This window comes from Staurois parvus, unplaced genomic scaffold (assembly GCF_062004578.1).
Source record: "Staurois parvus isolate SC_StPar_1 unplaced genomic scaffold, SC_StPar_1.0 ptg000860l, whole genome shotgun sequence".
In the NCBI taxonomy this organism is placed as follows: Eukaryota; Metazoa; Chordata; class Amphibia; order Anura; family Ranidae; genus Staurois; species Staurois parvus.
The window spans coordinates 4518167-4531881 of NW_028318656.1; the positions used below are offsets into that span (position 1 = coordinate 4518167).

Below are 13715 nucleotides of genomic sequence, written 5' to 3' on the forward strand. Positions count from 1 at the left end.
TATTGGCCTCTTAAGACAGGAGTTGCTGGACAGCAGCAAGCCAATCCGCACATGATGACAGGACACAAGTTTGAAGGCAAAATGAAGGGAGGCAGAAAAGTACAAAACCCCAATTTGTAGCTTCTAAAACCAACACTCTGGAACCAGGCATCTAAGATTTACTAGACATCAGACATCTCCCCACTATGAGAAGTGGGGGCTTCCCATCAGTGTAAAGAAGTCTTTGCAACAGCCTTGGAAGGCCATGTTTTCTTACAAAAGAATGTTCTTGTTCTAGACTTGATGTTGGAAGATTGAGAGGGATGACAGGAACCCTTCTTAACCTCCAATATAGAAGATCTACTAGCAGTGAAACAAGCCTTTTTCTGGGGAGGAGAGGGAGACAGAGAGTGCTTTTATCCCATGTGATTTCCTTAAGGAAACAGCAAACAGGCATTCTCCTTCAAAGGACAACTGCCCAAGGTGCTTCTTGCATAGGCATTCAGCTGACCCACATTTGAGTGAGAAAATCTTGAAATGTGGATAAAAAGAAGACCTCATTCTGAAGACTTTTCAAAGTTTATCTGCAACACAGTAGTATAAAGCTCTAGCTGAAAAGTCTGACTGTGGACAGAGACATCCATAAGGATGGAACCAAGATATCAGGTTATATGCTTAGTCCAAACACCAATGGTCTGACAGACTGCCATATACACAACCTTGGATTGCATGGCAGGACTTGCCAATGAAACAAGAGCTTTAAAGAGCGCCTCTAACCTCTTATCAACAGGTCTTTAAGCACAGGATTATCTTCCACAGGGGTTGTGAGGATCTGGATAAAGCAAAAAATGGCAGGATTTACCACAGGAAGAAACATTTGCTAAAGAAACTTTTTTTTTTTGAATGTTATTAGGCAAAAAATTTTAAAGGAGTAAAAATAGTTCCATCAGTTGTCATACTGAGAAGGTGTCAGCTGGTTTGGGGAATGTAAAATTCTCCATACAGTATCCCTTCGCATGAGCAGACTCTGCCTGCTCTAATGCTAAAAAAAATGCACACAGCATCAATAAGCATAGCAATGGTCTCCTTTAGTTTGGGAGAAATCTGTAGCAGATGTGTCAGGAATGGGCTCACCTGCTGTGTGGGCTGCAGTACCAGTGCTTGCCAGTGGGTGTGTCAGGAATGGGCTCACCTGCCATGTGGGCTGCAGTACTGGGGCAATGCAGCAGGTGCTTTCAGCAGCCAGGATCTCACTCCTGCAATCAAGTCATCACCTGAGGCTGATTTGCAATAGGTATATTTAAGCAGCACCAGGCCTGCAATCAGTGCCTTGGTGTTGTCCCATGAGCCCCTGTATTTTGTGCCTGTGTTCCTGATTGTCCTGTACTCCTGATTGCCTTGTTGCCGAACCAGCCTGATCCTGATACTGCTGTCCTCTCCTGCTCTGACCCCTGGCTCGTCCTGACCTTTCTCTGCCTGCTCCCATTGCCTGACCTCCTGTTACCTGCCTGTGACCTGTTATTCTTTGCCTGCCGCTCTGTACTGTCTGCTCCGCTGTTACCAACCCAGCCTGTCTGACCACGCATACCTCTTCACATCTGGCTCTTACCTGCTCTACGCCATTGGCACCTGCCTCTACCACAGCGGGTGTTCTTCGGGGGTCGCGACCTGGTCTCAGGCTGCTTCAAGTCCATCCCCACAATCAGGGGCTCTGGTGAACCACCAGACTGAGGCTTAGACTCCGCGCCCTGGGTCGCTAGAGGCTACCACCAGTCAGCCGCTGACGGAACCATAAGACCTGCCTGACCATTCCACCTCTCCAGCCCTGACTACGCCTGTGTTCCTGCACATACTGATATTAGTGGAAGGTTGGTTTTGTTTACTGTGCGTTTTGTATATTTGGGTGGCTAATAATAAATTGTTATTACGTCATTTCTGAAGCCTGTTACTTCCCTGTGTCAGTCCACACATTTCTGGTCATACCCGGATCCCTGACAAGATGTGTCATCCTGATCCAACACATCATGATGCATGGGATCCTTTTACTGTCACCTCCTCCTGATGTATTGTGCTTGATTTAAGGGCGAAATTAAAGGTCAATTCAGAAGGGGAGTCCAAAGAGACATCACTGTAACTCCTGCTATCTATGGCCTCAATAAGGCCAGAAATTCTGCCCATGGTAGGCATCAATTGTACGGACAATTGTATTACCACCCCCAAAGCAGCCAAAAGCTGAGTCTGAGCTAGCAAGTCTATATGACCACTTCTTCCTGTGCTTATTTTCTGCCATGTCATTGGAATTGTCCTCTGTAAAGACCTCATAGCAACAGAAAGGAGAGTGGAAACCCCAGTGCCCAGATTTTGTAGGCCACAGGAGTCTTCGTGGACAGGGCTCTACACCTGGCAGACCACGACCCTGGACCTGTAAGTGCCCTGCCCTGTGTGGAGAGTACACACAGCCAAGAACAGCATTACAAGCCAACTCCGCAACTTTCACCTGGCGGGGTCCAGGACAGTCTCCCAAGGCTCTGACAAGGAGTACACTGATCCAGAAGTTGCATGAAAATACACAGTACCTATGATGCAGCCTATTGATAGAAGAATCATCTTGGAATATCATCATTCAGGGATCCAAAGAGAGATAGGAAGAAAATATAATAATAAAGAAAACTTCTCTCAATAGAGAGATGAGGTCCAAGAACTAAGGACACTCACAAAAAACTGAGGCTAATTGGCAGAGGGAGGCATTATATAGAGGGATGTCCCTGCAGCTTCTGTTTTTTATCAGTGTTCAGTCAACTGAAGGTATCTGCAAATAACTCAACTGTAATAATTAAACAACCTGTGTCCTGTACTCTATGACTTGGAAACAGACATTTACCCTGCATTGCTTCTCACCGTACATCTATGGCAGAAGCCTCCAATAAAGATGGGGTGTCCCCCAGTGATATGTTCATTACCACAGGCGATGCAGAACTCTGGAGGAGGAAGACAGACAGAACAAGATAAGAAGCAGGAACACTGAATTTTGGAGCACATATCACATATTCCACACCAAGCACAGTACTTTCATAGCAGGAGATGGTAAAGAGCTCCTAAAGGTAAATGATTTTGTCACTTACCTTTCTCATTTCTGCATCATGGTCTGTGGCAGTTCCAGGTTCCTAGCCCACAATATGGCTGATGACGTCAGTGGTGTTTGACTCATAAAAGGGCATATTTAATGTAGGGTAATTCCTGTGCCTGGAGCCTGAGCAACGTACGGTTTGTCTTCAACCTCCCTTCTGCACTGGTGCTTAGGCTGGCGCTTAAACTCTGCGCCCCTGAGGATTCATTACAGTTTGCTTGGACTGGCTTGGAATGGGCTTTTACTTTGCCTTCTACTGCCTCAGCTGCAGCCCCATCTCTAGCTAAACCACCCATGAAGGCCAGCACCTCCAGTCTACATATTCCTCCCCTACCTCACTTTTGTGGTGATCAAAAGGCATGTTGTGGCTTCATCAATGTTCTATTCATTTTGAACATTCAGCCTGCCTTTTCTCAAACCACACCAAGAGTGCGTATATGATTAACTTCTCTCAGGGGACACCTTAGCCTGGGCCTCCAAGCTGTTGGAAAGCAATACCCAATGACACCCAACATAGCTACTTTACCTTCTTATGCATGTTCTGGAAAACTTTTGACAAGCTGAGCAGGGCCTTGTCTGCCACTAGGGCACTCCTCTAACTTCAGCAGGAAGGCATGACTGTAGGCCAATACGCAGTCAGGTTTCACACTCTCGCCTTGGAACTTGCTGGGATTATTGAAGCCCATACAGCCACCTTTAACAAAGCTTATGTGAGCACATAAAGGATGAAAAACCCAGAGCGTTTATTCCTGATGCCTTGACTTACTTGAAATACTTGTGCACTGTATCCAAACTGGCATCTGCTTCCAGAAGTGAGTGCCACAAAGATCTGTGTCACATTGCCCCCCTCCCATTTTCCAGATGGCTCTTGATCATCCTTCTTTGTCATTCACTGAAGCATCAGAAGAATCCATGCAACTAGGGAGAGCCTGCCTCACACTATAGGAGTGTACTTGTTGCCTGAATCTCTATTGTGGGTCAATGGCCACTTATTCTAGACCTGTCACCCAGAAAACTCCTGCCTCTAGTTCACACAGAGGGAGGAGATATAGACCTGATTCTGAATTCTATTACTTTCCCTCACTTCATCTTGCCATTTTGCATCCAGGGGGCACTGAACTCTGCATATGTGGACTATGGGGTGGCCTGAAACTTCATCGAGCAGAAAACTTCTAGTCTACTCACAGGAAAGAGATCTAGACCTGACTCCAAATTCTGTTACTTTTCATCGCTTCATCTTGCCTGTTTGCATCTGCTGGGTACTGAACTTTGTAAATGCGCATTCTAGGATGGTCAGGAACTTCACTTGACCAGATGAAGGCTCTACCTTGGCTGTATACCCTATCAGGTTCCAAACATCCTCTGAAACTACGCACATTGGAGTTCTACATCATGGTGAAGTCCACCAGTCCCATCGTTCTCAGCATCCCTTAGCCGCAAAGACATTCACCCCATTCACCTGGATTGTAACTCAGGTCAAATGTTGTCTTGGGGGTTTCAATGCCACCAGATTCACTAGGAATCTTCTACTTCTGATTTCTGAACTGTTTGACAGATTGAACCTCAGAGGATCCTACAAACTGATTGGGATCTGGGAAGGTGATGAGGGGAAGATGGCCTTCAACAATGGGGATGAAAATTATGAGTATGTCTTGCTGCCCTGTGACTTGTGCAACCCCCTGAACATCTTCTAGAATTTTGACAAGAAGATCTTCTGTGACCTTTTGTATACTTGAGTCATTGTATAGCTCTATGACATTCTTATCCCTTGACTTGAGCACACACATCGCCATCATGTAAGAATGGTTTTACAGCAGCTTCAAGACAACTGCCTGTAGAGTTGGAGAAGTGCCTCTGTCATCAGACTTGGGTTTCTTTCCTTGGATAAATTGCACGGATCAAGGTTTGAACATGGACCTAGTCAAACTATGGACTACTTCCAACTGGCCTCCACCTCCAGGACTAAAAGCGTAAATTGTTTCATGGAGTTATTATTGCCAGTTCATACATGATTACTGCACCTTAATTTACTAGAGTAAAGCCTCATACACACGATGACAATATCGGACAAATGGTCGTCCTTTTTTTTTGCATGCTAATCTGATATCGAAAGTGAAGAGGTTACTAAAGTTACGAAAATTCTCGTGACAGAATAAAAATTGTGATATAATGTATTACATTGTATTTTCAGACAAAAACTATACTGATTAAACAAAAATCATACGATCTGATATTGTATGAGAAAAATTTCAGTGCTTGTCCCTTGAAATAATTTCGGACGAAAGCTGTGTACTAATGATCAGATCATCGTATGATCGCTTTGAAAGTGGTATTTTTTGTATGATTTCCTGATCGTATGTACTAGGCTTTAATTCTGCAACTGTCGTTGAGTAATACAATGTAACAATTTATTGTTGCACTGAAGTAACTATTTCATTCATCAGTTCAAGGAACAATTGTCAGTAGTGCTTAGACCTGAAGAAGATGACATTCCCCGAAAGCTTGTCCTCAAAAATGTATGTTAGTGCAAATAAAAAAAGTATCACGGACAGTACTCAATTGTTCCTGTCGCAAGTGCACTAATATGGCTACAATCACCTCAAGCAGCATTCATCAGTTCAAGAAACCCTACAAGTAAAAAAATAAATAAATGTATCCTTTTCAACCTTAGTTAACCCTTATCACCTAATAAACTCTCTTCTTGCCTCCCCTTTTTTTCTGAAATTGTTTTCTAATACTTTTAACCTTCATTTTTTTTAAATGATCTTTCCTTCATTTTGTTTTCTAATGTGTTTGTGTCTCAAGTAATTTACAAATTTTTAAAAAATTGATTTGTTTTCATTTGCAATTAATTTTGCCATGCACTGTACCAGAAATATTATTTTGAGTGCCATTTTAAGCAGAACAAATGATTGAAATCAATGTATTTTTTTTTTTATTTACAGTAAAATTATCTTTAACAAAATTAACACATTATTGTTACATGTTTTTCTCTATGGATTACACAGCAAATAAAATATATTTTTACTGTAAGGGTTAAAACATAACAGGAACCACTGCAGGCTAAATGCTAGTAATACTTACTGCCGACTCACCCGTTTTGTGAAGGGTGGTGTCCTCGGAACAAAAAAATATATAGACCAAAGAAGTGACGTGAAAATAAATTCACATTAAAGAGGCCCCAGAGTACAAATTGGGACCATTTCAATGTGAATTTACATTTGTACATTTTAATTTTTTTATATATTTTTTTTTTTAATATATATATATATATATATTTCCCTAAAAAGTGAACTTAGCCTTTAAGTAATGACAAACTTACAACTGAATAAACAGAGGCCAATAGTGGAAATGTAAAAATTGCTCTGATCCAAAATGGGTATAAAAAGGTACAGAGCTTAACCACTTCCCATCCAGCCCATGTACATAAACGGCTGGATGGGAGCAGTGCAGGAGCGGGTTGCCATTCATAAATGGTGCCCGCTTTTCTGGCTGTGCGAGCTCCCTCGGAGCGCGCGGCACTGCAATCCAATGCCCGCTGTGTCCGGAGGACACAGTGAAACACCAATCACTGTACGGGACCTCTGTGTGAGGTCCCGATCACATATCACTGATTAGCCAATCAGTGATCACAAGAACAGTAGTAAGCAAGATGTCACTTCTGACATCATTGCTTACTACGTGTGATATCTGTGAATGATCACCGAGGTCACATGGTACAAGGCTATTCACAACAGCCTTGTACCATGTGACAAGCTGTGACCAAGCACAGCTCTCACAGTATTTCTCAATGGCTGCAAGAATGCAGCCAGAGAAGGGAGAAATTATTACTTTTACAGCCTTTATGGGTGTAAAAGCAATCAGTGTAAAAAAAAAATCTTCATCACCCCCCACAAGCAGTACAGTGTCACTATGGTGACACTGTACTGCTAGGGTGACAGTATGTAAAAAAAAAACATAAATATTAATATATAAAATTAAAATAAAACTGTAAAAACATTTTTTGAAAGATTATAATTTTTGGTTATAAACTAATTTGGGTTATTTTTTCTTGCTAAAAAGATAGCTGAATACATTTTGGCCAAAATTTATGAAGAATGATTATTTATTTGCAAAACTGTATAAGAAAAACACTTTTTTTAAAAATTTTTGGACTTTTTCATATATATATAGCAAAAACAAATAAAAATCCCAGTGGTGAATAAATACCACCAAAATAAAGTTTTATCCGTTTTCATAAAATCCTAAAAAATGTATATGGGTACAGTGTTGCATGACCACACAATTGTCAAAGTGCGATAGTGCTGAAAGCTGAAAATTGGCCTGGACAGGAAGGCGGTGAAAGTGTCCGGACTGGAAGTGGTTAATCAAATCCATGGACTGATATGGTGGATTGCATTCAATACTAAAATGCACTGATTTGTCATGTCAAAATCCATTTTACCATTACATCAGCGGTTTACAACTAGGGATATATGAACCACTAGAAGCACCATGAGGAATACAAAGGGTAACCTCGGGCTGATTGTCAGTCTGCTTCCCCTGAATTTAATAAATAAATTGGTGCTATCCCAAAAATAATATTGTGAAATGCCCTCAACGCTGAAATATCCTTTCTATAAATCCTTTCTATCCTTTCTATATACTTTAAAATATGCTCACATGAACAGAGTAAAAAAACCAGCATTCGAAGTATTCGCAATTTCCTATGGACAAAACCTCTTCCAAGATGGTCGCTTCGTGACTTCCTGTCGATGTCCGGTGACCACAAGTGTAAGGAGTATTCTTCATTCATATTTAGCAGGGGTCATTCTTCCTGATGACCACAAGTGTAAGGAACATTCTTCAATCATATTTAGTAGGGGTTCCCTGAGACCGGAAAGTTATTTCGAAGGGTTCCTCTGTGTTGCAAAGGTTCAGAAAGGTTGCTGTAGACCAGGGTTTCTTAACCAGGGTTCCTCCAGAGGTTGCTAAGGGTTCCTTGAGCAATGAGCAATTTCTGCCACTTAGATAAGTTCCCACTGACACCATTGATCGTTTTAGCTATCTATAAGGGGGTCATTTTTCCTGATGACCACGAGTATGAGGAGCATTCATCCCACTGACCATCATACAATGTATCATGAGTTGCAGATATATTCACATTTAGCAGGGGTTCCCTGAGAATGGAAAGTTATTTCAAGGGTTCCTCCATGTTGCAAAGGTTCAGAAAGGTTGCTCTAAACCAGGGTTTCTCATCCAGGATTCCTCCAGAGGTTGCTAAGGGTTCCTTGAGCCATGAGCAATTTCTGCCTCTTAGATAAGTTCCAACTAACTCCATTGATCGTTTTAGCTATCTATAAGGGGGTAATTTTTCCTGATGACCACGAGTGTAAGGAGCATTCTTCCCACTGACCATCACACCAATGTATCATGAATTGCAGATATATTCATATTTAGCAGGGGTTCCCTAGGAATGGAAAGATATTTCAAGGGTTCCTCCATGTTGCAAAGGTTCAGAAAGGTTGCTGTAAACCAGGGTTTCTCAACCAGGATTCCTCCAGTGGTTGCTAAGGGTTCCTTGAGCAATTTCTGCCTCTTAGATAAGTTCCAACTAACTCCATTGATCTTTTTAGCTATCTATAAGGGGGTCATTTTTCCTGATAACCACGAGTGTAAGGAGCATTCTTCCCACTGACCATCACACCAATGTATCATGAGTTGCAGATATAATCATATTCATTTCTGTTCAATTGAATTGCGAATAAGTCTCCATGCACACGGAGCATTTTAATAACGCTGATAACGTTAGCTGTGTAAAGTCACGTTAAAGTTTTGAGTTTTTCAGCATTTTTTAGCATTTTTGCATTAGTGTTTAGCAGCGGTTTTTTCAAATTTTTTCGTGTTTGCGTTTTTTAGCATTTTTTTCTTAAAAAAAAATAATTTTTTGGTAAAAAAAGTCCAAAACTCCAGTTTGCCACGATTTACCGCGTTAGAGCATTTTGACAGCTAAAAAACACCTCTAGAAACCCACTAGTCCTGGGCTTTTTTCCAGCCAAAAAAATGTTGATTACAGTCTACGTGTGTGTGTGAACACATAGGATAACAAGCTGGGGGGTTTACTGGCTACTGTAGAAAAAAAACACAAAAGCCAAAAAGAGCCGCTGCAAAAACATCCTGTGTGCATGAGGACTAAAGAAAAAAAAAACAGACAAGCAATCAAAATTGTATTGCTACTATAAGTGTCTCATAGTAATTCATACTCCTTCTACATCTCTGACTTACCTTCTATATCTCTGATGCCCTGTCTCACTTCATTGAAGAGATTCTCTGTTATAAATAAATGCAAGCTTTAGGTCAATCTTGAAAAGCCAGGTCCATGTGGTGCAAAAAACTATTCAAACTAAAATGTATAACAGTGAAAGTTGTGTGATTTCTATAGGGCAGTCAGTCAGCAGAAAGTTGTATGGTTGCAGGAGTGGTCATAAGTCAATAGGAAATGGGAGGCTTTGACATATGGTCATCAATCCAAGTGGAGTCACTTTAGGATGTAGGTCCATGAGGGGACTTTGCAGGGTGTTGCTATTAGTGCAAGGCATTAGTGTAAGGAGGTAGTGTCTTTAGTACAAATAAGAGATTTGCAGGATATGATTGTAGCACCCCTCTAGTTAGCCAGGGGGAGCTAGCTAGTTTTTTAAGTTAGAGGCTGAATAGCAGCCTGGTATGAGTCAGCAAGATATATTTAGGTCAGGGCTGAGGGCTCCGCAGGTCAGTTACCTGATACCTCCCCCTGCTCTAGAAGCTTGAGAAGTTTCTAGAAGGCAGTGGGTGAGGATGAGGAGGGATGGATCTGCATAATCAGGGGACTCTGACCAATCCCTAAGCATGAGGCATGGGGTTAGAGCAGGTCCTATTTATTGGAGAACCTGATCAGGATTTGGTCAGTGTCAGGTGGAAGATGGTGTGAGAAGGCTGGAGTGTGGAGCCGGGAAGGTGGCCCAGGGAGGGACCTACCTGCAGGCAGGAGCTAGGAAGGAGAGAGGACAGCCTGGGAGGCAGGAAAGGAGCCAGCCCAGTGTAAGGCCAGCCCCCAACCCACAGTGCTTACAGGAGAGGACTGAGTGAGTAAACCTACACCCCCTGGACCTGATAAGGGGAGAGGGCAGTCAGGTGGCAAACCCAACTAGTTCCTCATCTGGGGCTGCATTACTGAAGTGGCAGTTTCTGGGTCCCCTTGTTCAGGGATTCCCTTGAGCAGCTGGGTGAAGGGGAGGATTCATCTGGGGTCTGAGGAAGTACACCAGAAGGGTTGGAGAGGTCTTCAAAGAATACTTTCATCCTCTTTATCCACATCTGTACTTGGTTGCTAAGGAGTTTGTCCTCAAGTTTCTACCGTTCCTTGGGCATTCTGCATACTCCTCAACCACACCTAAGTGCAATACACCTTAATAAAACTACAAAAAGAAGCTCAAGGACTGTTTACGGTCTCCAGTGTGCAAGTGTGAAAGAAAAAGTGTGTTGCCTGGCTGTGCAGAACTATAGGGGGACCCAAAAAACTCAGCGACTCCTAAGGGGGTTTTGCTATCCAAGTGGTGGTGGAATGTGGTCATCAGCAGACTGACCATTTGGAAACTTGGGCACTGCCTGAGGGCCCAGGGTCAGTAGCAGGCCCCATGAGATGCCCCTGGTACCTGAGTTTGGGTAAGGACACAGGGGCCAAATGATCCTCTACTGCCCGTAGGCCCCATGAGTTGTCAGTCCGCCCCTGGTCATCAGTCAAAGTGGTTAGGTATGGTGGTCATTCCAAGTGCATATTGCAGAATATGGTTATTGGTCCAAGTGGGGAGGGGGGGTTATTGCAGAATTTGGTCATTAGTGCAAGTGGCCAGTTGTGGGAGTTGCAGGATTTTGTCACCGAAGTGGGAGGTTGCAGGATGTAGTCATGAGACCAAGTGGGAGGCATGCTGACTACCTATCATTCCATCCACCTTACAATTTTGGAAAGAAAAAGAAGCTTGGATGGTAACATGACTGCCTTTGTACTCACTTTTAAAGGTACTCCATTATACATAGAAGGACAGCAGGGTGCACATTGAGCAGGGACATAACAATAATACAGATTACTACACAATGACTGATCATTGGGAAGAAAACACAATGTGGTGAAACATATATTACTATCAGAGTGTGCAATCTTCCTTACATTTATCAACAATGGTGCACTGGGACAGGCCAGGTAAACAACCCATTCAGTTTATACCCAACGTTAATGGGATTGCTAGGAATGAAATGGAATTATGGTATCTCTCCTCACCCCTCCCTCACATTCTCACATCTTCAGCATGGTATGACTCATTTTATACCTGTCATGGGTATTGCTTCTGCTAGATCCTAACAAAGTTCCTTAGCTATAGAATTTTTACTGTTTTAGGTTCTCTGATATCTTAAAACCAACACTAAGGAAATACCTCGATTGTAGTACTCTTCACAGACCTCCTGAACATCGTCGGACATATCTTCATCTGAGTCTACATAGATGACATCTTCTGGATGAGAGCAAGGACAACAGTATGTTCTTATCATACACGGTATATTGCATTCCTGGGTAATTCTGCCAATGTATGCACTAAAAAGATCTTTATTGATTTCCATCTGTGTTTTTAGCTGTTGATATTTTTCACAAAACAAATTTCACATATACCAAGCAAATGACAAAGAAAAACCAGTAAGGCCAATATCACTAAGGCCAAGGTTCGGTGTGGTAAAATTTTAGGTGATAGACAAATTGTCCCAGCTGTGTACCACGGCCAGAGTAATAAAGGCATTATTCCTGTAGGGATCTGGGACACAAATCTGTCAGGTTAGGATCCTGCCATTGAGGATTTACCCCATTTGTCTTGTAGGGAAAGTCCCCATCAAATTGAATGAGTAAAGGCCCATACACACGATAAAAATGTTGTAAGAGGAGCAATTGTACGATAATCTGATTATTAATAGCTTTTGAGAGCCCATCATGATAGTTCATGTGACAGTAACCGAAAGGACAAACATTTTTCTTGTACGATATCAGATCATACAATTTTCATTTAACCTCTTCCCGCCAGCGCCTCCCGGCCCTTTAAGAGTTTCAGACGCCGGGAGGCGGGGCGGGTGGGCATGGTTTAGGGATCATGTGACCGCCGTGACATCACGGTGGTCACATGATCAGGAAAGGTCCTGATCGAAAGAGCAGACCAGGACCTTTCCATGAGTACCGGACATGCTCGCAGGGCATGCGCTCTCAGCACATATGTTTTTTCTTACATGAACGCAAATGTGCGACCACTCGGCGTCTAGGCCCAGATGCTGGGAGGCCGCACATTTGTGTGCGGCCAGCGTGAAGGGGTTAATCAGTACAGTAGTCGTCCTAAAATACAATACAAATACAATCCAATACATGACATCACTTCCGAAATTCTATTCTGTCGTACGAGAATTTTCGTAAGTTGAGTCACCTCTTCATTTTGGATATGGAGACTAACATGCAAAAGAAAAACAGGTGATCATTCGTCCAATATTCTCATCATGTGTACTAGGCATTACCCTTGGTTCACGCCAATGCGTTTCTTAGTGTTTTTTGCAAAAATACACTACAGTCCATTTAACATGGTTTTCTATGGGACATGTTCACATCTATGCTGCAATTTTGGAAAGGGTTAGGGACTTTTTAAATGTAAAAAGCAGCATTTTTGCTACAATAGAGTTCAATGGAGAAGCTGCTGAAACCCATGTAGTGAGTTTTTGGAACGTTTTTGCCGTGTTTTGCATTTTGAATTTTTTTCTGCCCAACAAAAAAAATGTTCCACTTTAACGAAAAAAAAAAAGCTGAAAAAAATGCGAAATGCGCTAGTAACGCGGCAAAAACGCAAAGCACCATGCAAAAGGCCTTAAAAAAACGGATCAAAAGCAAAAAGCATAGGTGTAAACAAAGCCCAAGGTCGAGCTATTGTCTTAGCTTATTGTCTGTCTTAGAGGGAAGTTTTTGGACAGGAAATAAAATGAATAAAAACAAGTTTCAGGCTCATCATGCATGGCAACAGAATGAAATTCTAAGAGCACTTTGTCCCTACATGAATGTTTAATTCTTCATTGTCAGGAATTGTTTATCTTAAATGGAAATTGAATTTCAACTGGAATTTATTTAAAGCACAGGTGGACATGAAAATAAGTGAAGTTATCAAAACCGTTGCATTCCTAGATTATTATTCCTACTTTTATTATTGCTCCTAGACTATTCCTTGTGATTACTGAAATGTTAATACGAAAATGCCAGCTAATGTTATTTAGTACAGTACGATAAGAGAACTTAGGATTGATTTATTAAAACTGGATAAAGCAAAATCTGGTGTGGCTGTGCATGGTAGCCAGTCTGTTCAGGATGTGGTTATTGGTGTGGTGTGACATGCAGGCGATGGTCCAAGGTGGTGGTGGTGGGGGGGGTTGCAAACATTAGACTAAGGCAAGCCGTAGATAATACCATTTTCTTTCCTGTAACACTGACCTTCCGCAGAGCTATTATGTTTTGTGGGTGTGAAGCCTTCCCTATAGCCACTGGCAGTAATCTCATGCAAAAAAATCTAATAGGCTGGTT

The 13715-nt window shown here is 42.2% G+C and overlaps 1 protein-coding gene across 1 annotated transcript in view; it reads right to left on the bottom strand.

Annotated features, from left to right (window-relative positions):
• Window positions 1–13715, bottom strand: part of LOC149443472 (DNA (cytosine-5)-methyltransferase 3A-like) — a 94018-nt gene that overhangs the window by 53903 nt on the left and 26400 nt on the right. Inside the window, exons 6-8 of the mRNA XM_089655704.1 lie at window positions 11554–11631; window positions 9371–9415; window positions 2878–2957 (exon numbers count right to left, since the gene is read on the bottom strand). Of these exons, the coding sequence (XP_089511830.1) occupies window positions 2878–2957; window positions 9371–9415; window positions 11554–11631 (203 nt within the window). The remainder of the gene's footprint in view (window positions 1–2877; window positions 2958–9370; window positions 9416–11553; window positions 11632–13715) is intronic.